This window comes from Plecotus auritus, assembly GCF_963455305.1.
Source record: "Plecotus auritus genome assembly, chromosome: 6".
Classification (NCBI taxonomy): domain Eukaryota; kingdom Metazoa; phylum Chordata; class Mammalia; order Chiroptera; family Vespertilionidae; genus Plecotus; species Plecotus auritus.
In genome coordinates this window covers 123,709,764-123,735,329 of record NC_137773.1, presented here as the reverse complement: position 1 = coordinate 123,735,329, position 25,566 = coordinate 123,709,764, and the positions used below count along the sequence as shown (strand labels likewise).

The following is a 25,566-nucleotide window of genomic DNA, read 5'->3' as shown; positions in this document are numbered from 1 at the left end:
TTGTCAGATGAGTTTTGCAAATATTTACTTGCAGTCTGTAGCTTGCTTTTTTACTAAGAGTATATTTTCAAAAATTAAAAAATATTTTAAATGGTGCTAAAATACACTTAACCATTTTTAAGTGTACATTTCAGTTGCATTAAGCATTTTTACATTGTTGTGCAACCAGTTTCCCAAACTCTTCTCATTTTGCAAAACTGAAACTATCCATTAAACAGTAACTCCACATTCCCCCATTCTCCCAGTCCCCATTCTACTTTGTTTCTATGAGTTTGATTACTCTAGATACCTCACATAAGTATAATCATACAGTATTTTTATTTTTGTGACTACCTGTTTCACTTACCATAATGTATTCAAGGTTCATCCATTCTGCAGCGTGTCAAAATTTCCTTCTTTTTAAGGCTGAATAATATTCCATTGTACATATATACCACATTTTGTGTATCCATTCATCCATCAGTGGATACTTGGGTTACTTCCACCTTTGGGCTGTTATAAATAATGCTACTATGCACATGAATGTCCAAGTATCTCTCTGTTGAATCATATGGTAATTCTGCTTTTAATTTTTTGAGGAACTTCCATGCTGTTTTCCAAGTGGCCACACCATTTTATATTCCCACCAATTTCTTCACATCCCCACCCCATACTTGTTATTTTCTGTTTTGTTTTGTTTTGGTTTGGTTTTATGGTAGTTTCCTAATGGGTGATATCTCATTGTAGTTTTGATTTGTATTTCATTAGTAATTTTGAGTATCTTCTCATATGCTTGCTGGCTATTTGTATATCTTTTTTGGAGAAATGTCTATTCAGATTCTTTGCCCATTTAAAAATTTAGGTTGTTTGTTTCTTCTGTTGTTGAGTTGTAGGAATTCTTATATATTCTGAATACTAACCCCTTATTTGATATGTGATTTTCAAATATTTTCTTCCATGTTAATGTGTTTGATTATGTCTTTTGATACACAGAATTTTTAAATTTTGATGTCATCCCATTTTTTTTAGTTTTGCTTTTGTTGCCTGTGTATTGGTACATATCCAAGAAATCATTGCCAAACCCAATATCATGAAGGTCTACCTCTGAGTTTTATTGTTTCAGGTCTTACATTAGATCTTTGATCCATTTTGAGTTAATTTTTGTATATGGTGTAAGGTAAAGGTCCAACCTTATTCTTTCACACAGGAATGTCTAGTTTGCCCAGCACTATTGTCCTTTCCCCATTGAATAGTTTTGGCACTCTTGTCAAACATCATTTGGTCATATACTCCAGTGTTCATTTTTTCTTTTTGTGGAAAGTGCTTTAGGAATTTTAATATGTTTTGGAAACCTGAAAATAATTCACTTTCAATGTTTCCTACTTTTAGGTTAATTTCCTTTGCTATGTATACATTATTTTCTCTGTGGACAGTGCACATAAGTGGATTATAGTTGTTACATTTTGAAATAATGTATATTAAAAGTTATTGTTTTCTTGGTATGTCATATGTTAGCAGACCAGATTTGAACAGTTCTCACTTAAAAAAAAATTAATAACAAGTCACGTTGGGATAAAAGATTTTAAGTCTTCCACTTCATTTGTCCTTGGTTGCCACTGGGTTGAAGGGAAAAGGCACAGAGCATTTTAAGAAGAGATATGGCTTTATTGTTGTACCACACTAGAATGGAAAATCCTCAATGAAGCACAGAAATTTGGACACTGTCCTCGAACAAAAAGGAGACTCCCTGTGGGACCTCTTGAAATTTGGAATGCGCCAGTCCATGGGCCCACCCCAGTATCCATGCTGTTCCTCCACCCCCTTCTGATTTGAGGTCTTAGCAGTTAATGTGAAATACTTTGTCTTATAGCTAGAGAATTTGGGGGTTATTTCTGAAAGTATGGTAGCTTTCACAGCTTTTAAAATGTACTCTCTTATTCTTTAAGCTTCCTTGATCACTCATAGTGTGTTCATTGCACCTTCCAATCAAGTCCTATTTATTTGTTTATTTATCTTTTAAATCCTCACCCAAGGGCATGTTCACTGATTTGAGAGAGAGAGGAAGGGGGAGGGTGGCAGAGAGAGGGAGAGAGAAACATTGACCATCCACCTCCCACATGCTCCTTGACCGAGAATCAAACCCACAACCCTTTGGTGTGTGGGATAATGCTCCAACAAACTGAGCCACCTGGCCAGGGCAAATCTTTTTCTTTTTTTTTTTTTTTTAAGTGTATTGGTGTTTTAATTTGACCTTTCCAGTGACAAACAGAATTTTAGGGCTAAGTGATACCTTAGAAGTCTTATCTTCATATCCCCCTGGTTATATTATCAACCACATCATTATTTGTTAAAAAAACTTATAAGGTTACAGCATTTTTTTTAAGATCACAGCTTTATAAGGATTTAATGGCTTCACAGATGATTCTAGTCCAGGGGTGGGCAAACTTTTTGACTCGAGGGCCATAATGGGTTCTTAAACTGGACCGGAGGGCCAGAACAAAAGCATGGATGGAGTGTTTGTGTGAACTAATATAAATTCAAAGTAAAGGAGTGGAGGGGAGAGCAAGAGAACTGGATAGAACAACCGGATCCGGCCCGCAGGCCGTAGTTTGCCCACGGCTGTCTAGTCCAATACTTGGTGATAGGTAAAGTGTGCGCATAATGTAATTCTGTACATTCCTTATTTCTTTAGCAGCACCCAGCACTTACTTTTCCTGTTTACCACACCCAGATCTCATTTTATCTACTTCACGTGTACTCCTCCCATGCACTTTTGCATAGAATTGTTGCTCTGTTTATTACTAGTGGAATCCAGGATCAATTTTAGCAGGTTTTTCCCTTCTATATCTGCCTCTTGATGGAGCTGGATTACCGCTGCTCACCTATTAGTGCCCTGGGTCTTAACAACCATATTCAAACAAAACACCTTAAATGGAGGCATTAAAAGGGTCACAACAGTGAACCATTTTGTAACTTTTGGTGCAATAAAATGGTTATGTTGTATTTGGAATGTAAGATCTCTGAGTGCAGCTATGCATTTTCTTCATCTGTAACACACTCTAGAATAACAGCTTACATCTGTTTGGGGTTTTAAATTTTACGTTTTGAAGAAACATCACTGTTATGTAACTCCACATCAGACCTGGGGAGCTCACTGGCTTTCTGACAGGCCATGTGTGCGGGGACTGTGGAAGCTGGACAAGTGTTTGTTTTCGCTGTGCAGCCAAGTTTGCTGGCGTCCTTCCCCAGGTGGGAGCACACTTCACTGCTGTTTCTTCATATGTTAGATGACAAGATGCATTCAGTGAGATTCTGGATTGAAGAATATTTGAAAATTTTTCACTCGTCAGGAGTTTATCTTATAAGGGATTTAATGGCTTCAAGGATGATTCTTGGTGATAGGTAATTTTCAGGTGAAAGTTACCTGAAATTATTTCACTACCAGAAACCAGAAATAAATGTAATTATTTAAACATATAGGACATTTAATTACTTTAGGCTGTCAATTAATCTAGTTTTAGAGAATAAAGTTGGGGTGTACTGATCACCCACTTTTACAAATACATGCCCAATGAAATAGTTTGACTGTTTCAAATGTGTGATTTTTAAATAACTTCTTTAAAATAAAGGAACAATTTAACGAATAGTGTTGAACTAAGGAAAATGGGCAAAATATTCATCTACAGAATTCAAAATCTAATACAGGGTGGGGCAAATGTAGGTTTAAAGTTGTTATGTGAAAAATATACAACGATTAATAATAATACAAGAATAAACTGCGTTTTCTGTACTCACAACTGTAAACCTATGTTTGCTCTACCCTCTATTATGTATTAAGTAAAACTTAATGGGTTATTTTTATCAAGGGACGAATGTTAGCATGACCAGTAACGATAAGTTATAAGACCTTTTTCATCTTATAAATGTGAACTATTTACATTCTTGTTAAAATGTGATACATTTACATGTGGGAGGAAAGAGTACAAAAAAGAACATTAAAATCATCTGTAATCCCTCTGCCTGTTGTCCTCTTGGTATTTTAGTACATATTGTGTACTTAAAAAATTAGGGTTTTGATAATTAATTTAATTGGGAGTACTTTAGTTTCAGAATGGACAGTGTGAGATGCTTTCATGGTTTTATGACAAAGCTAAACTAAATTGGGCTCCTATTTGTAGCACTTCTCTGTATGGGGTGGGGTGAAGATGACAAAATTCTCTGAGATTCTAGTTTATCAGCTTAAACTAATCTATTATCATTTTTTTTCCCCCTCACTGCCATTTCCTGTCTGAATCGAAGACAGATTTTCTTTCTGTGGCCACTGTCAAGCCCGAGGCTATCATTTGTTCTAGCATAATAAGAGAGCTTATGTCAGACTCTTAATTTCTGAATAAGTATTTTAGAAGTGACTTTAATGCCCTTAATTCATGGGCCGTTAATTCCTTCAAAATTGTGGTCTCACACACTCACATACACACACACACACTCATGCACATACACTCATATTGTTAATGTTCAAAGTCCACATTTACTCTTAACTTGCCAGTGAGCTGAATACAGAATAATGACACGGGCCCTGATCTGCTTGAGCATCCCTGGCACAGGCCCATGGGTCAGTGAGTGGATCTGAAGAGGTTGGTGGGTGGGTCCACTGGAATTCTGGTACTTTTATTTTAGGATATATGGAGGTGGGTTCTATTTTTAGAATTTTGGAACGTTTAATTAAAAGCAAATAGATTATACTAAGGGTGATTGTACTCTGTGCAGATAAATGCACTTAGATGTTTTTAGGTAGAGTACTAGACAGGCCTCTGGAGTCAAATTGTCTGGCTTCTTCATTCTAGCTGTGCCTTTAGGCGAGTTACACAGCTTCTCCGGACTTCCGTTTCCTCATCTGTAAGACGAGGTTGGTAATAATACCTGGCTTATAGGGTTGTGAGGATTCAGTGAAATAAAACCTATGAAGTGCTTATTAGCACAGTGCCTGACACATGAAAAGTGCCTGGTAATTCTTGTTACACAACAAATTGTCAACACCTGTTAGGTACGTGTGGTGGTTATGCCCACTGCTCATGCTTCATTCCTGCAGATCAGTCTTCTCCTTGCTGCTCTTGTGTGCACACCAGGCATCCAGGAGCCCTCCACTCCTCCAACATCGATAGGCTGCTCTTTCCTTGAGGGGTGCAGCTTCCCACGTCCACACTCCGCTCCTCTGGTCCCTTGCCTCAGCTTACTCCTCCAGTGGCTCTCTCTCTTTTTCCCTCTTCCCTCCCCTCCACCTGCCTTGCCCTCTCTGCCTTTCCTCACTCATCTCCCTCTGGTCTCCCTCTCCTTTCCTTCTCTCTCCCCTCCTCTCTCCACCCTCTGTCCTCCCCCACTCTTCTCTCTCTCCAATTTCTCTCCTCCTTCCTCCTCTTCCTTTTTTCCTTCTCCTCTCTCTGCCCCTCTCCCTTTTCTTACTTCTCTCCTTCCCCTTCTTTTCTTCCACATTTTTGGCCTATCCCTCTCTGCTGCCTCCCCACTCCCAGCTCTCTCTCTCTCTCTAGCTCTCTTCCCACTGCCCCCCATCCCTCCCTCTCTTTTAACCCTAACACTTGGTATGCAAAGGAGCAGACAGTTCTAGCTCTTAAGCAGAAGTGTGCCAAGTCTTTAAAGCCTTTATTACCTGTGATGAGAAATTTTCATTTTGTCATTTTAGTAGCCAGGGCTTCTTCATATTGTGCTTCCCTTCCTCTTGCAAAGGGCACCACAGCATCATCTGACTGACATGGGCTCAGAAAGTTAGTGGAATGCTAAAGGCAGTTAAGTTAACTTGTTTCCTAAACCTGTGTATTGTATATAGTAATGCATGCATTTGTTTAATGTTAAATTTATTATATACATAGTTAAGATGAAATAATGTTCTCAGTAATAATTATGGGTTTGTATAGTCATGCTAAGCAAAGTCTGAACCTCCTGCCTAATTTATTTGATTCTTTTTTTTCTCTCTTCAGATTCCCTTCTCATTGGTCCAGTTTCCCTTGTGGGAATCCTTAAAAGTAAGTTTTCCAATCTTCATATAAAATTGCTTTCTATTTATCATAAATACCCAATTGTTTCAGTTTGTAATAGTAGAATATAATATTGACTAGTAGTTTAAAAACTCAAAAAAAATTTTTTAAATACATTTTTATTGATTTCAGAGAGGAAGGGAGAGGGAGAGAGAGATGGAAACATCAATCATGAGAGAGAATCATTGATTGGCTGCCTCGTGCACACCCCCCACTGGGTATCAAGCCCGCAACCTGGGCATGTGCCCTGACCGGAATTGATCCCAGGACCCTTTAGTCTGCAGGCCGACACTCTATCCACTGAGCCAAACTGGCTAGGGCTCAACATTTTTAAGAGTTGAAAATATTTTTTACGTGTGGTTTACATGCCAATTCAGTCTTTTAAACTTGTTCAGTGTCTGTGGTACTGAGAGACCATCATCACGGTGTAACTGAATCCTCAGGTGTTAAGGGAAACTGTGCTTTACTTTCTTTTGTATTTCTTCTCTACCCATAGACTTTTATTTCACTTCCCTATTTGCGTGTGCATGTGTGTGTGTGTATGTATGTGTGTAGAAGTTAAGGAATGACAATGAGGGAAAATGGAAAGGGAAAGAAGCAAGGCCCTGACTGTTAGGCCAGCCCTCTCACTCCCACATCTGAGGGTGGGCACCAGGGGGCGTGCTGCTCTGACTGTCACCTTCCCTCCGTTGTCACCCAATAGGCCTAGGAACCCCCTGAGAAGGAGCAACGTCTGCTGAGTTGTGAGTTAGCCTCAGGGAAGGTCACTCATTTGTTTAAAAACAGAAATTTTTAAAAACCTGTTTTCAAATATGCAGATATGTGTTTTTCATCTTCTGATGCGATGATTTTAAAAATTGTGAGTCATGCTATGAACTGTGTGGGTGTCTGCCAGCCTTTTAAAGACTGTGATAAGAGGGATGTTATTAACAGAGAACGTCCTATGGGGTAAGGGTGAGTCCTGCTTTGTAAGACTTCGGTGTTGTGCGTGCATGCACACACATCTCTGTCCTGGCTGCACTGTACCATGTATTTCTCACTGTGGATAATGATCAAAAGACTTCAGAAGCCCTTGTTCAAGTGAAAATGGTTGATAAATGACCAAGCTGTAAAATGGCAAAGTGTCTAGGCAGGCCTTTGGTAATACAGAAAGTAAAGGCATTATTCCAATGGCTGAGGGAGTCAGTAACCATGTGTGCTCCTGCCGTTTCCCTTGAAGAATAGCAGACTTATCTAGACTTTAAAAATATTCTGTGGAGTTCAGAATGTGAGGACAATAAAATGAGATAAAGCATTAATCATGAAAAATAAACTCTGGAATATTACGTATTTAGAAATAGTTCTGATTTTAAGGAGTAGTACAGATTACCTAATACAGGTTTTGGATCTCTACTGGTTGTGTTTGGTTTGGTTTTTACCCTTTTCTCTGGTGCTTGGTGAAAATGGGCCTCTCAGGCAAGGTTTCCGGGCATGATGTAGCAGCACTCCCAGGAGAAGGCCACATTCCGTGAGCATACAGCTCCCCTTTTTTGCGTGTGACAAAGGAACAATGGAGCCAGCAGCTGTCCAGAAACAAGACCCACTTCATTAGTGTCTCAATAACTGGCATTCACCCCTCTCTGCACTCTAACTTCCTATTCCCTGTCTCTGCATAGGAATGCTTTGATGCCCAAAGAGGGGAAGCATGGGATTTATTTCTTTTCAGTATTAAGGACATTTGTAGTATTCTTGTTAGTTAAGAAATACCTAGAATTTTTCAGAGTAATCATAGATAACAATGTTGAGCTTTAACAGTTTTCTTTGAGCAAATGTTAAGATGCTGTAGTTGTTGTTTTTTAAGTTGGGTTTATTGAAGAATAATTTTCAGGTAGCAAGATTCAACCTTTATAAGTGTACATTTTTTTCAATATGTTTTTATTGATTTTTTTTTTTTTTTGAGAGATAGGGGAAGGGAGAGGAATAGAGAGATGAAAACATCGATGAGAAAGAAACATTGATGGGCTGCCCCCTGCACGCCCCCACTGGGGATCAAGCTCTCAACCTGGGCATGTGCCCTGACAGGGAATCGAACAGTGACCTCCTGGATCATGGGTCAACACTCAACCATTGAGCCACATTTTTCTGAGGTTTGATAAATGTTTATTACTGCCACCATAACCAAAATATGTATAGAATATTTGTAGTTTTCCCTTCTCCAGAGTACCATATAAATAGAACCACACACAACTTTGTATTTTGTGCCTGGCTTCTTCCATGTAATGAAATTGTTGAGATTCATTCATGTTTTACCTGTACCGGCAGTCTGTTCCTAAGTAGTGCTCTGTGGTATGGATGTAGTAGTTAGTTTATCTGTTCACTAGTTTATGCACACTTGAGTTTTCTTGTTTTTGATGATTATGAATAAAGCTGCAATAAATATATGCATGTAGGTATCTGTATGGACATATGTTTTCATTTCTCTTGGGTAAGTGCCAAGAGTAGGGCTGTTGGGTCATAGGGAGAGTGTAAGTTTTGTTTTGTAGGAAACTGTGAACTATTTTGCAGTGGCTGCCATTCCGCAACAATGCATGAGCATTCCAGTTGCTCTGCGTCCATGCTACTGCTTCTTATTAGAGTCTTTAAAACATTTAGCCGTCCCAGTGGTTGTGTACCAGCATCTCATTGTGGTTTAATTTGCAATTCTTTCATAGCTAAATAATGTTGAGCATCTTTTCATATAATAAATTTTTTTTTACAAAACATCCAAATGTGAAATCATAGTGCTTTTTAGAAGTAGACAACTTTTGGCACTTGTTTTATTTTTGTTTATGATTTTAGCCATTTCAGTTTGCTTTTGCAACCATATGAAGGGTTTCTCTGTTATGTTTATGTGAAATAGCACCCAGACACGTTGTTCTGGGCCAGGACTTGAGCGGCTGCATGCACGGTGTGCGGTAAGGAGTAGTGTCAGGAGGTGGAAGGCCACCTTCAGCTTAGACTACTCGGCATGGAATCCAAGACCCCACCTTTCCTCTCCAGTCCTTTCTGCTACTTTCCCAGATGTCCTCCAGTCATTGACTGCTTGGTCTCAGACCCCAACTTAAAATCTGAGTCTCTTCTTTGTCTTTCTCCATGTATCACTCAACAAGTTAGGTCGACTCAGACTTTTTGGAACCTGTGGCCTCCTTTTTATCAGATTCTTATTACCTTGTGCCTGGACTAAGTTAGCAGTTGCTCTACCTTCTCATCCATTCTACACATTGAATTTGGGTCACTTTCTTGAACATCTTTGAAGTTCTCTGAAATGTGTAACTTTCTAGAACTCTAAGCCATGAAGATGCTGCCCTCAAGGATGTCCACACTTCTCCCTGCCTCCCCCCCAGCTCCCTCCCCGTGCATTGTTCTGCAAAGTCATTTCCCTGCAGCCGCACTGACACCTGTTTTCTGAATCCACTTTCACGAGTCCAAACATCATGCATCTTTTAAAGCCAGTTCAGTTCTTTTTCCTGCTGCTTGAAGTCTTTGAATCCAGGATCTGAAGATTTGCCCTTACTAACCCAGCATTGGTCCGTACTGCTGATTGGTATTTAATCAGGCACTAAATTTGTTTAAAACATCTTAGAACGAAGCCTTAGCATATTCGAACAGGGCTTTCACCCTTTCCATTTACAGATGAGCGACACACGCCGTCCATATCCCTGTACTGCCTGCTCTGAGCCAGACGCTGTTCCATCCGCGGTGCGGGGCTGAGGCACAGCTATGCCCTGGGAGCTTCTTGTCTGCCAGGGGCTCGCACCCACAGACACACCATCGCCAGGCTCCTCATTTCTCAGACATTTTTATAGTACGTATACTTACAGAAATGTTGTAGGTGACAGAATACTAGATGCCATAAAGAGGAGGGGCCGTCAGAGGAGATAATCGTATCCAGAACTTTCGAGAAGTTAATGTCCGCTTCAATATATGTTGAGTTTGTACCTTTCTGGCAGCCCAACAAGAAGATAAAGACCCATACGTTGCTTCTTATTTGATCTTGTCCCTGGACTTTGGACGCCACCTCCCATGGAGGACTAGCTATGGGCCCCTCCTCGGAGTTACAGCCTGCTTTGACCAGCTTCCTAGCAGCCATCCTCACCCAGATGCCTAGGGAACCAGAGCTCCTGGTGCTTGTTCTTTTCTGCACCCTGCGTTTTCCCAGCGTCCCTGTCAGTGAACAGCACAGATAGCTGTGCATGCCCACGTAGAAACCCGAGCAGGGCTGCACAGTTCTCCTCTCCCTCACCCCCTAGCCCCTCAGTACGCCCCCCGTTTGGATCTATACATCGCCTCTTGGATGGCTGCCTGATTCTGTTCCTGCTTTCCTGAAACATCTCTTCACAGCAGCCACAGTGATCTTTTAAAGAAATAAGCCAGGTCATGCCACTCTCTGCTAAAACCCTTCAGTGCCATCTCTTTGAAAGACGAGTAAAATCGAATTTAAACTATGACTGACAGGGTTCTCTGTCATCTGGCCCCTCCTGCCTCACTGACTGTCCCGGGCCACGCACCTGCCACACTCTAGCCATGTGTGTCCACTTACTGCACTACGCCCTGTGGGCCTCTCCTCTCTGTTCTTTTCGAGCACGCCAAACTGGTACTTACCCCAGGGCCTTTGCATTTGTTGTGCCCTCTGCCAGAAATATACTTTATTCATTCCTCCTGCATTTCATCACTGAGTGCCTTCTATGGGCCAGGCGTTTTCTAGGGTCCGGAGATACAGTGATGAAGAGGACTTGCAAAACTCCTTCCCCTCAACAAGCTTTCATTCCAGCTCTTTCCCCCAGATTTTCTCATGTCCTGCTCTTTGTTGGTACCCAGACCTTAGATCAGATCACCTCAGAAGGCATTTTCTATCCACCCCTCTTCAGAGTAGGACCTTTCCTCCTCAATAATCACAATGCCTAGCATTTTATTTTATTTTATTTATTTTATTTTATTTTTTTAAATATATTTTATTGATTTTTTACAGAGAGGAAGGGAGAGGGATAGAGAGTTAGAAACATCGATGAGAGAAAAACACTGGTCAGCTGCCTCCTGCACACTCCCTTCTGGATATGTGCCTGCAACCAAGGTACATGCCCTTGGCTAGAATCGAACCTGGGATCCTAGAGTCCGCAGGCCGACACTCTATCCACTGAGCCAAACCGGTGCAGGGGTCCTCAAACTTTTTAAACGGGGCCAGTTCACTGTCCCTCAGGCCGTTGGAGGGCCGGACTACAGTTTAAAAAAAAAACTATGAACAAATTCCTATGTGCACTGCGGGCCCGGGACGAGTCAGCTGCTAAGCAGGACAGGCAGTGGCACCCAGCGGGCCAGATAAATGTCCTCGGCAGGCCACATGTGGCCCACGGGCCATAGTTTGAGGACCCCTGGGTTAGGGCATGCCTAGCATTTTAATAAAAGCTTAGTTATACATGTATCATCACCTGAATACTTACTTTAAAAATCAGCCGTGTCTTGAGTAGATGTTACTAGTATATGCCAGGCACTGGGCGAAGCACTATACAGCTAACCCTTGAACAGCATGGGGTCAGAGGCACCGACCCCAGAGAGTTGAATATCTGCATATAACTTAAGTTGACCTTTTGTGTACATCGATTGCAAATACTGTTTTTGATCTGTGGTTGGTTGAATACATGAATGGGAAATCCAGGGGTACAAAGGGTTAACTGTATATTATAAAAATCCACGTAGCCCGGCTGGTGTGCTCAGTGGTTGAGCATTGACCTGTGAACCAGGAGGTCACGGTGCGATTCCCAGTCAGGGCACATGCCTGGATTGCAGGCTTTGTCCTCAGTAGGGGGCTTGCAGGAGGCAGCTGATCAATGATTTTCTCTCATCATTGATGTTTCTACCTCTCTCTCCCTCTCCCTTCTCTCTGAAATCACTAAAAATATATTTCTTTTAACAAAAATCCCCATATCAGTGGTCCTGCACAGTCCAAACCCATGTTGTTCAAGGATCAATTGTACATTCATTAGCACCTCATTCACATCACACACAACCCAGGGAGCGCAGCCTTGCTGTTATCTCCACTAAACAAGGATACCGGGTCCAGAGAGCTTGTCTTTTATCTAGTAGCCGAAGTCCTCGGTTTCCTGTCCAGCACCCTTTTACTAGGTTAACGTCGTCAGTGATAACCGTAGTCATAAAAACAATTAGAATACCTAACGTTTCTCAAAGTTGCAGTGTGCCAGGTACTGTGATAACCACTTTCCATGGGTCAGCTCCTATTCATCCTCACGGCAGTTCTGTGAGGCAGGTGCTATTTGATCTTCATGTTGTAGCTGAAATGGAAGAAGAATTTGAGTGCCTTGCCCAAGGCTGCAGGATATTAAATATTAAGGGGTACATCCAAGATTTGAACCTGTTATGCCCAGATTTCGTGATTCCCAAAGACCACGAGGGAGCCGAGTCTGATGCAAAAGCAAAGAGCCTTTTAATCGAGCTAGCTCGAGCTCAGTCCCACACACACACACACACCGGCGCAGCGGCGAGGTGGAGAGAGAGAGAGAGTCAGCCCCCAAACGCGCTGATTTATAGGGGGCCTGGGAGAGGTAGGAGGGGTGAGGTAGTGTGGTCTCTGCTGATTGGTCGGGATCAGGTTGCACATGGGGCAGGGTGCGGCTTACCTTCCCCTTGCATTTCTATTGGCTAATCCAAAAGTGTGGGTTGGGCTCTTGAAGAGGTTCTAGGGCAGGAACCTGACTCTACGAGGTGGAGGACATAGAACAAAAGGAACATGGAGTCTCCCCGCCCTTTCATTCCCCCCTTGTCTTGAAACTTACAGGCCCAATCATGGGTCGGTTTGTATTTCTACTGGACAACATTCCTGGGTCACGAGGGTACACCACCCCAAATTCCCTGTACTGATAAAATCGGAGTCCCCAAGTCTTCCTTCCCCCTCCAGCATCAGGCAGGTCGAGCACGCTGTAGCTTGAGCTTGAGCGGGTTGCATTGATCTCGATCGATGCTCCATTTGGTGACGAAGTCTTCCTGGATCACAGATGGGTCCGCTGACCGGACATGAGTGTGATGGACCCAGGTTGCGACGCTGTCTACCTTGAGAGCGGTGGGGGTCGTCAGCACCACGACATAGGGACCCTTCCATCGTGGCTCAAGGGTCTCCCGGCGGTGTCTCTTGACATAGACCCAGTCCCCGGGCTTATGCTGATGAGGAGTCGGGGCTGGGCCGGTCTCGTAGATAGCGCGGAGGCGTGGCCAAATGTCTTCGTGCGCCCTCTGGAGCCCTCTCAAGGAAAGAAACAGTTCTTGACTTTCAAATTCTGTAAGAAATTCGGCTTTAAGGTTAGGGATAATAGGGGGTGGCCGACCAAACATGATCTCATAAGGAGTAAAACCCAGGGTGTAGGGAGAGTTCCTAACCCGGTAAAGGGCATATGGAAGGAGAGCCACCCAGTCCCCGCCAGTCTCCATGGTCAATTTGGTAAGGGTCTCTTTTAGAGTTCTATTCATCCTTTCTACTTGCCCTGAGCTTTGGGGCCTATAAGCACAATGCAATTTCCAATTTGCCCCAATGGCCTTGGCCACTGCCTGCGTTACCTGCGAGACAAAAGCTGGTCCATTGTCTGACCCTATCTCAGCGGGAAAACCATACCTGGGCAAGATGTCTTCTAGCAGCTTCTTAGCTACCGTCTGAGCTGTTTCATGCTTAGTTGGATATGCTTCTACCCATCCGGAGAAGGTATCTACAAATACTAAAAGATATTTATAGCCATACTTTCCTGGTTTAACCTCAGTGAAGTCGACCTCCCATTGTGCCCCAGGCTTGGTTCCTTGAACCCTGGTTCCTTTTTCACTCGGCCGGATTCTCGCATTTGTGAGTTGACAGGTCTTGCAAGCAGATACAACCTGCTCTATTTTAACGTCCTGCTGGTGGATCTTAATTCTGGCGTGTCGGATTAAGTCCTTTAATTTACGTGCCCCCAGGTGAGTGGACCGGTGCATGTGTTTTATCATGGAGACTCCAAGCTGGTCTGGCAGTATGAGCTCCCCTTGTGGTGTATACCACCACCCCTTCTCCTCCTTTGCTTGGGGAAGCTTCCTAATACGCTGTAACTCCTCCAGGGAATATCCTGGATGAACTGGCAGAACTGGGTCTCCTGGGTCTGGGAGCTGTAAGGCCATGGTGGGGATCGGAGAAATGGCTACTGCCTTGGCCTCCTGGTCAGCCCTGCGGTTTCCTCTTGCCACTGGGTTGTCAGCCTTCTGGTGTCCTTGGCAGTGTATGATGGCCAGTTTGGCAGGGAGCCATAAGGCTGAGAGTAAGTCGAGTATCTCCTGTTTATTCTTTATAGTCCGCCCCTCTGCTGTTAGTAGCCCTCTCTCTTGGTAGATTGCCCCATGAACATGAGCAGTGGCGAATGCATACCGGCTGTCTGTGTAGATGTTGAGCCGCTTTCCAGCTCCCAGTGTCAGGGCCTTGGTGAGGGCCACAAGCTCTGCTCTCTGGGCTGACGTCCCGGGGGGTAGAGCCTCTGCCCATACAGTGTCCGTTTCAGTGACTACAGCCGCACCCGCATACCTGCTCCCGTCCCGTACGAAGCTGCTTCCATCGGTGAACCAGGTGACGTCTGCATCTGGAAGGGGCTGGTCAGTCAGGTCCTTCCGGAGCCCATGCACTTGCTCTAGGATTCCTGCACAATCATGTAGGGGAGCATCTAGGTCTGGGTCGGGCAGCAAGGTGGCAGGGTTGAGGGCCGCACTGGGATGAAACCGTACTCTGGGAGGGTTGAGAAGGAGACTCTGATAGTGGGTTATACGTGCATTGCTCATCCATCTATCAGGAGGCTGCTTCAGGACTCCCTCAATGGCATGTGGGGTGGTGATCCAGACTTCCTGCCCCAGGGTCAGTTTGTCAGCGTCTTTGACTAAAAGCGCCGTTGCCGCAATAATCCTTAGGCACGGTGGCCAGCCGGCAGCTACAGGGTCTAACTTCTTGGACAAATAAGCCACCGGGCGGCTCCAGGGGCCTAGGGTCTGAGTTAGGACCCCTTTCGCTATTCCTTTGTGTTCATCTACAAAGAGATGGAAGGGCTTCGTGATGTCTGGCAGGCCCAGGGCCGGAGCACTTAGGAGGGCTTTCTTTAATTGCTTAAAGGCTGCCTTCTCTCTTTCAGTCCATTCAAAGGCCTTTCCCTCCTTGGTTGCCTCGTATAGGGGCCTGGCAATCTCTGCGAAACCCGGTATCCAGAGGCGGCAGTAGCCAGACGATCCTAGGAATTCCCTTACTTCCCTTCGGGAGGTGGGGGATGGGATTTTCAAAACAGTCTCTTTTCTGGCATCCGACAGCCGCCGCTGTCCACCCTCCAGGATGTATCCCAGGTAACTCGCCCTTTCTTTGCATATCTGAGCCTTCTTTGCAGAAGCCCGGTATCCAAGGGCCCCCAAGGAGGCCAGCAGGTCTCTTGTCCCCTCCTTGCAGTCCTCAGCTGTGTCTGCTGCAATCAGGATATCGTCCACATACTGAAGGAGAGTGAGGTTGGGGTGTGCTCTCCGGTACTCACCCAGGTCCTCATGCAGGGCCTCATCGAAGATGGTGGGCGAGTTCTTGAACCCCTGAGGCAACCGAGTCCACATCAGTTGTCCACTGTAACCCGCTTCTGGGTCATGCCATTCGAAAGCAAACAGGAATTGACTACGGGGAGCGAGCGGCAAACTGAAAAAGGCATCCTTCAAATCTAACACAGTATACCAGACACGGGAGGGTGCCAGAGAGCTTAAGAGAGTGTATGGGTTGGGGACCGTTGGATGTATGTCCATAACTCTTTTATTTACTTCTCGGAGGTCCTGTACCGGCCGGTAGTCATTCGTGTGGGGCTTCTTGACTGGCAGGAGGGGGGTGTTCCAGGCAGACTGGCAGGGGACCAGCACCCCTAGGCCCCTCAGTCTCCGAATGTGTGGCTGAATTCCCTTCCGGGCTTCCTGAGGCATGGGGTACTGTTTGATTCTCACAGGGCCTTCCCCTGGTTTTAACTCTACCAGGATTGGGGCCCTGTGGGCGGCGAGCCCCACTCCCCCTGTCTCCGCCCAAGCCGTGGGGAACTCCTGCAGCCATTCGTCTGTGCTGCCCTCTATTGGAGAGGCTTTTTGGTGAAGCCGGTACTCATCCTCCAGCCTTATGGTCAGGACCTGAATGGGGTGGCCCTTGCCATCAGTAACCTGAGGCCCCCCTTGTCTGAAAGTTATCTGAGCTCCAATCTTAGTGAGCAAGTCTCGTCCTAACAGTGGGTAGGGGCATTCTGGAATTACCATAAAAGAGTGGGATACCCAGCCCGTCCCTAAATCCACCGTTCTTCGGGTAGTCCATGAATACTGGCTCATACCAGTTGCCCCTTGTACCCAAGACTTCTTATTTGTTAATTTTCCTTGAGGTGTACAGAGGACCGAGTGTTGTGCTCCGGTGTCAACAAGGAAGTCAATGGGGGTCCCCTCCACTTTAAGAGTTACCCTGGGCTCGGGGAGGGGATCCGAACCCCGACTCTCCTAGTCACTCAGTTCATCTAGCTCCAGGACCTTCACTCGATCTGCTTCGCCTCCCTTTTTGCTGGCCCTTCTCGGGCACTCTTGTTTCCAGTGCCCTATCTCCCTACAGTAAGCACACTGATCTTTCTGCAGCTTCCGCCTCCCGCCCCGGGCGGTCCCCTTACCGTCCTCCTGGTTGCCGGCGAGTTGGCGGAGACGGCGGTTCCGTTCCTCAGAAGAGTCCGCGGTGGTGGCGAGCAGGATCTTAGCTAGGTCTCGGGTTTGTTTGCTGCTTGCAGCCGCCGCAGCGTGAGCCTGCCTTTCTTCCGGGGGCTCCCTGTTATTATACACCTTCTCGGCTACCTCCAGTAGGTCCTTTAAACTCTTCTCCCCCAGCCTATCTACTTTTTGCAGTTTCTTTTTAATATCCGCAGCCGATTGGTTTTACAAAGCTTATGATCACAGCTGCCTTGTTTTCAGGAGCTTCTGGATTCATGGGGGTGTAGGTGCGGTATGCCTCCATGATCCGTTCTAAAAAGACAGCTGGAGACTCATCCCTTTCCTGCTGAACACTCCCTACCTTGGCCAAATTAGTTGGCTTTCTAGCAGCCATTCGGAGACCCCCCATTAGAGTCTGGCGGTAGACCCGGAGCCTCTCCTTACCTTCTGCCGTGTTGAAATCCCATTCAGGCCTAGTTAAGGGAAAAGAGACATCTATCTGGACCGGGTTGGTTGTTGGGTTCCCGTCCACGCCTGGAACCACTTTCCGGGCCTCATTGAGGATTCTTTCCCTCTCCTCAGTTGTGAACAGGACCTGTAAAAGCTGTTGGCAGTCATCCCACGTGGGCTGGTGGGTGAAAAGGACAGAATCTAACAGATCAATAAGCCCTGCTGGCTTCTCAGAGAACTTAGGATTCTGAGCCTTCCAGTTGTAAAGGTCACTAGTGGCAAAAGGCCAATAGTGATGGAGTTGATTGCCATCCGCATCTGGGGGCCCCGCGGCTCGTAAAGGTAGGGCTTTAATAGTGGAGTCAGGGGCTGTGACAGACAGTTCCCTCTGAGCCCTTTGTCTAGTAAGAGGCGGGCTTCCCACTGGAACCGCAGCTGCTTCCGGAACTCCGCCCCCAGACGCTCCCGGAACTCCGCCCCCAGACGCTCCCCTTTGCTTGGGAGCATCGCCCCCCTGTGAACTTCTAGGGGGCTGATATGAGGGAGGAAAGATTAGTTCCTCTTCAGTTCCCCCCTGAAAGACAGGGTAGAGGGGAGCTGAAGGCGGGATGAGGTCCTTCTTCTTCACCTTCTCCGTTTCCTGCAAAGCAAGTATGGGTTTCAGCTCCAGGGAGCGCGGGGACAGAAAGGGCTTAAGCCAGGAGGGTGGATCTTCCACGAGGTCCTGCCAAGTAATAATGTAAGGGAGTTGATCAGGATGTCCCTTCTTGGGCTGAGAGATGATGTCCCTCACCCGGTGGATGGTGGGGAGGTCGAAGGTCCCCTCCGGCGGCCACCCAACACTAAAAGTCGGCCATTCCCTAGAACAAAAAGTTTGCCACCGGCCCTTCCGGACCTCTACACTGAGGTTGCTAGCTCTTCCCTTAACCTCTTTGAAATGATCAACCATAATGCTTAAAGGAGTGGTTTGAGTCTGTCCCATGATGTCCGTCAACAGAGTCCACAAAACAAAACAGAAAAACACAGACACAGACAAACAAAGGGCCCTTTAGACAAGCTTTCCAATGCGAATCGTTGGAACAAAAACTGACAAAACCGAAAGTGCGGACGACGGCCTCACGCCGATCGGTGGGAGCGACCCACCTCGTCCCAGAGGTTTGAGGGGAATACTCGTCCCTCCTGAAGGAGGATCAGGACGTCTCCCGATTCCTCCCGCCCGTGGTCCTCCGGTGCGTCCACCTAGACCGCTTCGGGCACTACCAGAGATTCAGAAATGAGCTCACACAAAAAAGAGACAAGGAACAGACAGACACCTACCGTGGCCAGTCAGACTCTCCGGATCGGGGGTCCCTTGAGGTTCTTGGGGATCCCGGGCGAGCCCCCAAATGTTATGCCCAGATTTCGTGATTCCCAAAGACCACGAGGGAGCCGAGTGAGAGAGAGAGAGAGTCAGCCCCCAAACGCGCTGATTTATAGGGGGCCTGGGAGAGGTAGGAGGGGTGAGGTAGTGTGGTCTCTGCTGATTGGTCGGGATCAGGTTGCACATGGGGCAGGGTGTGGCTTACCTTCCCCTTGCATTTCTATTGGCTAATCCAAAAGTGTGGGTTGGGCTCTTGAAGAGGTTCTAGGGCAGGAACCTGACTCCACGAGGTGGAGGACATAGAACAAAAGGAACATGGAGTCTCCCCGCCCTTTCAAACCCAGGCAGTCTGACTCCAGAGTTGATGTTCTTAATCATTTTACTCCTAACTCTGCACACAGTGCATAATGTCTTTTTTAAAAAAATATATTTTATTGATTTTGTTAGAGAGCGGGAGGGAGAGGGATAGAGAGCTAGAAACATTAATGAGAGAGAAACATCGATCAGCTGCCTCTTGTACACCTCCTACTGGGGATGTGCCTGCAACCAAGGTACATGCCCTTGACCGGAATCGAACCTGGGACCTTTCAGTCCGCAGGCCGACGCTCTATCCACTGAGCCAAACCAGTTAGGGCACGCATGATGTCTTTAATAATGTTTTTGCTGTTTTCATGTGCCAAAATTTTGCTAAAAAGTTGAACTCATATCACATTAGCTTATTTAAGGTGTTTCTGCAAATTGTGTTGATTTTTTAACTTGATGATATAAAGCTTAAAAACCCTGGCCACAAATTTCTCAGATGGGCTCTCCCAAACCACTTGGTCCTGCGGCACGTGTGCAGGGACTGGAGTGTTCGCTGCGCAAGCCGGCTCTCCTGACTTGCCACGGGCATCGGAGAGTTTATGGCATGAGTGGAGCCAGACCACATTCTTCCACGTGTTTTGTTTAATTCCTCAGGGGTCTTTGCTTATTGGAGGAAGGAGCTTTGTCTTCTGATTGTTTATATTTATGTTTACATTCCTTATGCCTGTCTTCTACACAGCAGGGAACTACTCATTGTTTGAAGGTTACATTCTTTTTCAAGTTCAATACAAAGTTGGGTAAGTGTAGACACTTTTATTTCTAATTAGTTTCTTTTAGAAGTATATTCAAAACTATAATATAGAGGTTTACTCTTACTGAGCTTTACATAAACAATAAGCATATTTTGAATGGATATAAAATTTCTTGTAGAATGTCATTTTTTTCTGTAAAGGTGTATGGAAGATTGAAAAGGAAATGAGTAAAAATGTGTGTGTGATTTCCACCTCACTAAGCTGTGCCCTAAATGAAATATAACTTGTTAAAAACAATTGAAAATAGGAGAAAAGTATTTATTATGTGTCCAGATTGCCAGTGAAGTCAGAGTCTCCGATGCTGCTTAAGGTTTTAGCAAAATCACATAATGAAGCCGGCATCTTTTAACAATTCAAAAACTACAAGAACATTTGATTTCTTAATTTGCATCCTGGAAAATATGGGACACTTCATGCAAAAGGAAAAGGAATTAGAGTCCCACAGTGTCCTTTCATTCAATTTATAAAAGTAATAGGTAAAATTTTCCTGTTTCCAGGGCTGTTGAAAGAGAGAGATCCATATAAGAAATGTGAGAACTGGAAGGATATGAAATTCCTCCTTTTAGGTCAGACTCAATCAGTAAGCAAAATGTTTAGAGTATGCTTGCATTTGATAGTTTTGCCGATTAAAAAAGGTAAAGACAGGTGGTAATAAAGACAGATGGTGAAAACGAAGGAGGAGCATCAGGCGAGCCAAGGCCTGAGGGGACGCATGGAAAGCGGGTGGCTTCTGTGCTGCTTCCTCTCCAGCTCCGCATTCACACCTGTGAGCCCGCCATGGCACCTGCATAGAGCCTCGGGGTGCAGCCAGCCAGGATGCCCATCAGTTCCTTGCAGGTTCTGTTACTTTCAGCTGAAGGATGCCGCCGCTTGGAGGGCAGTGGGTTAGGGTCCCTGTCAAAAAACAATGAAAAGCACGTTTTTGTCTTTGTCTTCTTTCCTCATTTGTCTTCTTTCTTTTAAGCATTTCTTTCCCACTTATGCAAGTTTGTGTCTAAATGAGATAAATGTGATCAATCAGAGGATTCCCGCGATGAGTCATACTGACTTTTTGGTGAAACAAAGTGTAACAGAAGAGGGAGCTGGCCACCTAAGTTTAATTAGATTATGAAGCATAAGTGTATATTGAAAAGCGCCTTGAAAGCCTATATTGAGTCCAAGTTACTTTGTCAATTTAAAATCCTGCCAGTATTTTATTTCAAGGAACTCATTTTTTTTATTCATATTATGTAACCTCCTTTGAAAAATGGGGAAAGGGATTTAGCTTTATTTTTACTTGTCCTTTAGACTTGCTTCCTGGTTATTTATGAGCATTTTGGTGTTTGTTTAACGTGTTTCGTTTAAGTATGTGGCGTGACAGTGTTGGTGTGGCTCTGGCTCACTGTCTTGGCAGGCAGCGCCGTGATCACAGCCCTCACTCGCTGCAGCCGAGCCGAACGCAACCTGGCATCTCAGCACAGCTCACCAGGGCCCTGCTGTCCCCTGAGCGGAGTCCTTGAGGGAGCCCATTTGCCACTCTGTGGAGCCAAGAGTGAACGCTGAGATCATGATGCTTGGCCAGGCCCTGTCTTCCCTCCTTGTTCACACGGTGAAATTACCGGCACCGCGTGCATTGTAGGGTTCATGTGGGCGTCGAGGCTGGGCTGCCCTCTTCGTGTAGGAGACGCTGCAAGGCCTGGGGGAGGAGGGTCTGTCCTGGAATCAGGAGGAGAGAGCTTGTGAAGGTCAGCGAGAACAAGGGGCTCACTATTTATATGTTTTGGTGCTGCTGAGGATAGAGGCTTGTCAGTGTATCTGTTTCTAGATAAATGGGAGTTGTCAGTGTAAGTCCCTCAGTTCTTTCATTTTAACCATTTTTTATTAAAACTCTTAAGAAGATTGTTTCTTACTTAAACTTAGCAAGCTAGGTATGCCTTTTCAGGCAGAAGTATTAAAAGTAATCACACCTTTTTTTTTGTTGACTCACAGCCAACATCATGAATATCAATTACAATAATCTATTTCATTGTAACTGTTACTCAGTGAAATATTTATATTGTTAACATGAATGGGACCTTTTGTCCCTAACCCAAACTAATAAGACATCAAACCATAGATCCAGGAAACTCAGAGAACCCCTAATCAGAATAAATACCCCTCCTGTAAAACCTGGCCACACGTCCCCCAAAATATTTCTAACTATAAAACCTAAATATTACTGAGCAGACTCAGCATTTGAGCTCATCTTGCTTTTTCTCAAGAATAATATAATGAAATTTCCTTTATTTACCAGCAGTCATTCATTAAGACTTTCTTATAAATTCTCATTATCGATTCCACCTTACTTACTTAGAAGGCAAGTATTAAACCAACATGCAATTTAACAGCAACAAAAAAAGAGGTACAAATCAACCCACACAAAATTGCTGTTATGTAACTTGCAGTTGAAATGAAGTTTTCTATATATCTCAGAATAGTTTCGATCCAGTTGCCATTATAACCAAAATAAGCCTGTGTATTTTAAATGATCTGTAGTTATCAGGTATATCCGATTTTAATTACGTAAATGATTTCTATAGGAGAATCGATTTTAGCCTTTCAGCACTTGATTATATTGCTAGAGCCACTGTATGGCACAAATGACAGTTTAATTGTGGTTCCCAATTATATTTTATATTCTTTTCAGCTTAAAACTTTGCTTCAGAAATCTCTTTTTAAAATATATTAGTATATGAGCACTTCACAGAGAGAACGTCCACCGAATTGAAGATAAAGCTTTAGGCAGATGTTGCTTTGCCTTTTAAAGTCTGTGCAGCAGCCACAGGACAGGGCCCCAGTGTGTGGGGTGTGTGCGCATGGTATTGCCTGCTGTCTGCAGCGTTCTATGAGGTTCTGTGGTAGGCTGACAGCAGGGAGACATACACAGGGCATTCTCTTCTGTTGTCTTAACTAAAGTATTATCTGATGTCATGCATTTGGAATTGAGTAGATGATTCTGTACCTGTACCTCTCCTTGTCCCATGAAAAGCATTTGGTAAGCTTCGTCATCTTGAAAATGGGAATATATAACTACTTTTGAATATAGAGGGGAAGAAATCCTAAATTTAAGTTTTCCTGCACTAAAGCCCAAACACATATTTTTAAAGTTATTCGCACATAAGATAATAATCCACATTTGAGTGGGTGTTTTAAAGTGAAGACGGATCCTTTTCTTTATGCTATACTTTAATAGAAAACACCCAACCCAGCCTCGGGCTCCTGGCTATTTTGTGGCATTGTGCCTGGGGTGTGCTCTCCATACTCTGAGTGAATGCTGGGCTAACAGCTGTTACCTGAGGGTCAGGGCAGCCAAATTGCATCCTGCCATTCTCCCTCTGATAAGCCTGAGCAGTGAGTGCAGAAATTAGAATGCCCTGGGTATTTTTGTGGTAAGACCACGGAGTAGTCAGGATTTGGTCTCACAGTATCCTCATGGATAATAGGAATATCATTAATTGAAAAAAACAGACTGGTGTTTCAAAATCACATACCTTAAAGGCTTAAAACAGTGGTATGGTGAAATTCACCTGAGGTCTATAGCTTAGTAGAACAGTACCCAGTTTTGATAACTGTACAGTACTATCTATAATAATAAAAGCATAATATGCTAATTAGACTGGACAGCCGAACTACCTTCCGGACGAAGCCAGGGCTGTGAGGGCCGAGCTCCTTGCACGAATTTCGTGCATCGGGCCTCTAGTGGTTATATAAGATGTCAACATCAGGAGCAGCTGTGTGAAAGGTACATGGGACTGTACTATGTTTGCAATGTTTCTGTAAGTTTAAACTTATTTTGAAATGAAATTTTCTGTATTTATGAGCTCTTAGGAATATTTTCCAGTCAACCTATGCTAAGGAAACTTAAGCAAAACCGTAGGAACTAAGTTATGAACCAGACACCAGGCAACGCTGAGGACAGGTGAGCACCGAGCGAGCTCTCTCAGGGCTGGGGGCTTGCAGCTCAGCCAGGGTCATCCTTAACTGTCGTCACTTAGTAGTTGACATTCCCAGTCAAGAGAGAAAAAATCAAATAAACAAAAAACAACACAGAAGCAAAATTAAGAACCAACTGCCAGCCTCATTACTGCACTTGACATTTCTCATTAACATGAGATATAAGCACATGCTCATGGACTCACCCAAAATATTTTTTTTAGTTGAAAAAAGAAAGGAAACAGGGCATTGAATTGGGATAAATAAGCAAATATGGCCACCTGTTTTTTTTATTCTTACTTTTTTTTTATGCTAACTTCCATCATATGATTCTTCACAGGTGGACACACTCTCCATGCCTCACCTTCAAGTCCCCTGGTCATTTATCTGCCTCTACACGAATGGTCATTAGACCTATTTGGCAATGGAAATACTTAGGTTGAGAAATTATGGCAATTTAAAAATCTCTGGGGTTCAGATAGGCCTTTAAAAATCCTCCAATACAAACCCACCTTTTTAAAACAACTTTTATTGACATCAAAATATTTAGTTTTCTAACCTGCATTATAATGGAGCTGCACTGCGGGGGAGCTGAGTATGGTCATGAGGAATCTTAGAATGTGGCATGTATACCATTCTGTCTACAAGGCCCATGGCTTTGGGGGAAACCGAACACCAGCTCCAGCTCCCCTACTTACTCTCTGTGACCTCAGGCAGTTTCTTAACACCTCTTAGCACCTGCCCACACCTGTGTTTGTGGATAATGGTACACACTTTCAACAATTAAGTGAGAAATGTAAATGCTTTAGCATAGTGCTTGGCATGTGCTCATTACTCGGCAAGTGTTAACTAATATTGTCAATAGTAATCACTGATACCGTTGCCTACACTATATTTTTTATTCCATTTTCCAATCTAGTCTTAAATTATTTGAAGTCATAAACAATATTTACAATTCCAGTGAGTAACCTTTCTTGTCTTCCAAGCCATTTTTTGTTGATCACAATCCTCTGGACCCTCCACATATGTGGGCTAATGTGTGACTTCAAAATACAGAATTTGTATATAGTACTTTTTATCTTGTTATTGGTGGTGGTGTTTAATGAATTTAAAGTTGTTTCCAAATGAATAATTTGTACATAACATTCATCTTTTTAGCTTGTTTTCAATGTATTTTCCAGAGTTTCTGTACTTGGACAATTCCAAGAGAAAAACAGCAACACAAGTAAACCCATACTATTTAAAGCAAGTTGTTTTAGGCATTGACATAATTTGTTCACCCACTCGAATATTTTAGTAATATTCATGTAAAAATTATGGTCCGTATGTGTAAGTAAAGTGTCTCATAAATGCCATTTTATTTGCTATCAAGACAACTATAACTTACAGATTCAAGTCTAAGTGTTTTTATAAGCTATCTCATTCAGACCCCAGTTCTGCTGTTCACTATAGTTTAACTTCTCTAAGCCTCAACATCCTGTCTGTAAAATGAGGATAAAACGGCACAGACCTCAGAAGATTGTGGTTAGGAACGCATGAGTCAATGTATATAAAGTGTTTAGTTCTTTGTAAGTGTTTATTGTCGTTACTGTTATAGTCGTTATTTTTATCAAGCTCTGTGTTTGCCACTGAAGTTTCTCACTTGATTCTAAACCATATTGTTCTAGAGAGTTTTTTGGGTTTTGTTTTTAAGATATTTATTAGTATCTTTTTCAAATATAAAATGATTTTTTAAATGTTCTTTGACTAAATTATTCTGGCAGGTGATAGTGGAAAATTAAGCTTATCTATAGAGATTCTGTTTTTAAACTTTGTCTTCGGCCATCTGAGTCTGTTTCAATGAAGTACTTCCCCCCGCTGGCAACCAATTTGTTTTTCTCCTCGATTATAGCAGGCACCTCTGTGAAGCCTTCTCCATCACCTCGCTTCTCTCTGCTAT

At 44.0% G+C, this 25,566-nt stretch overlaps 1 protein-coding gene across 4 annotated transcripts in view; it reads left to right on the top strand.

Annotated features, from left to right (window-relative positions):
- SLC25A26 (solute carrier family 25 member 26) overlaps positions 1 to 25,566 on the top strand; it is a 169,178-nt gene that overhangs the window by 116,618 nt on the left and 26,994 nt on the right. For 3 of the 4 annotated variants that reach the window (XM_080676305.1, XM_080676306.1, XM_080676307.1), the window contains one exon: positions 5,973 to 6,017. In XM_080676305.1, the coding sequence (XP_080532431.1) occupies positions 5,973 to 6,017 (45 nt within the window). Of the gene's footprint in view, positions 1 to 5,972; positions 6,018 to 19,603; positions 19,662 to 25,566 lie in introns of all 4 variants that reach the window. The other variant, XM_080676304.1, reaches the window with a different exon arrangement.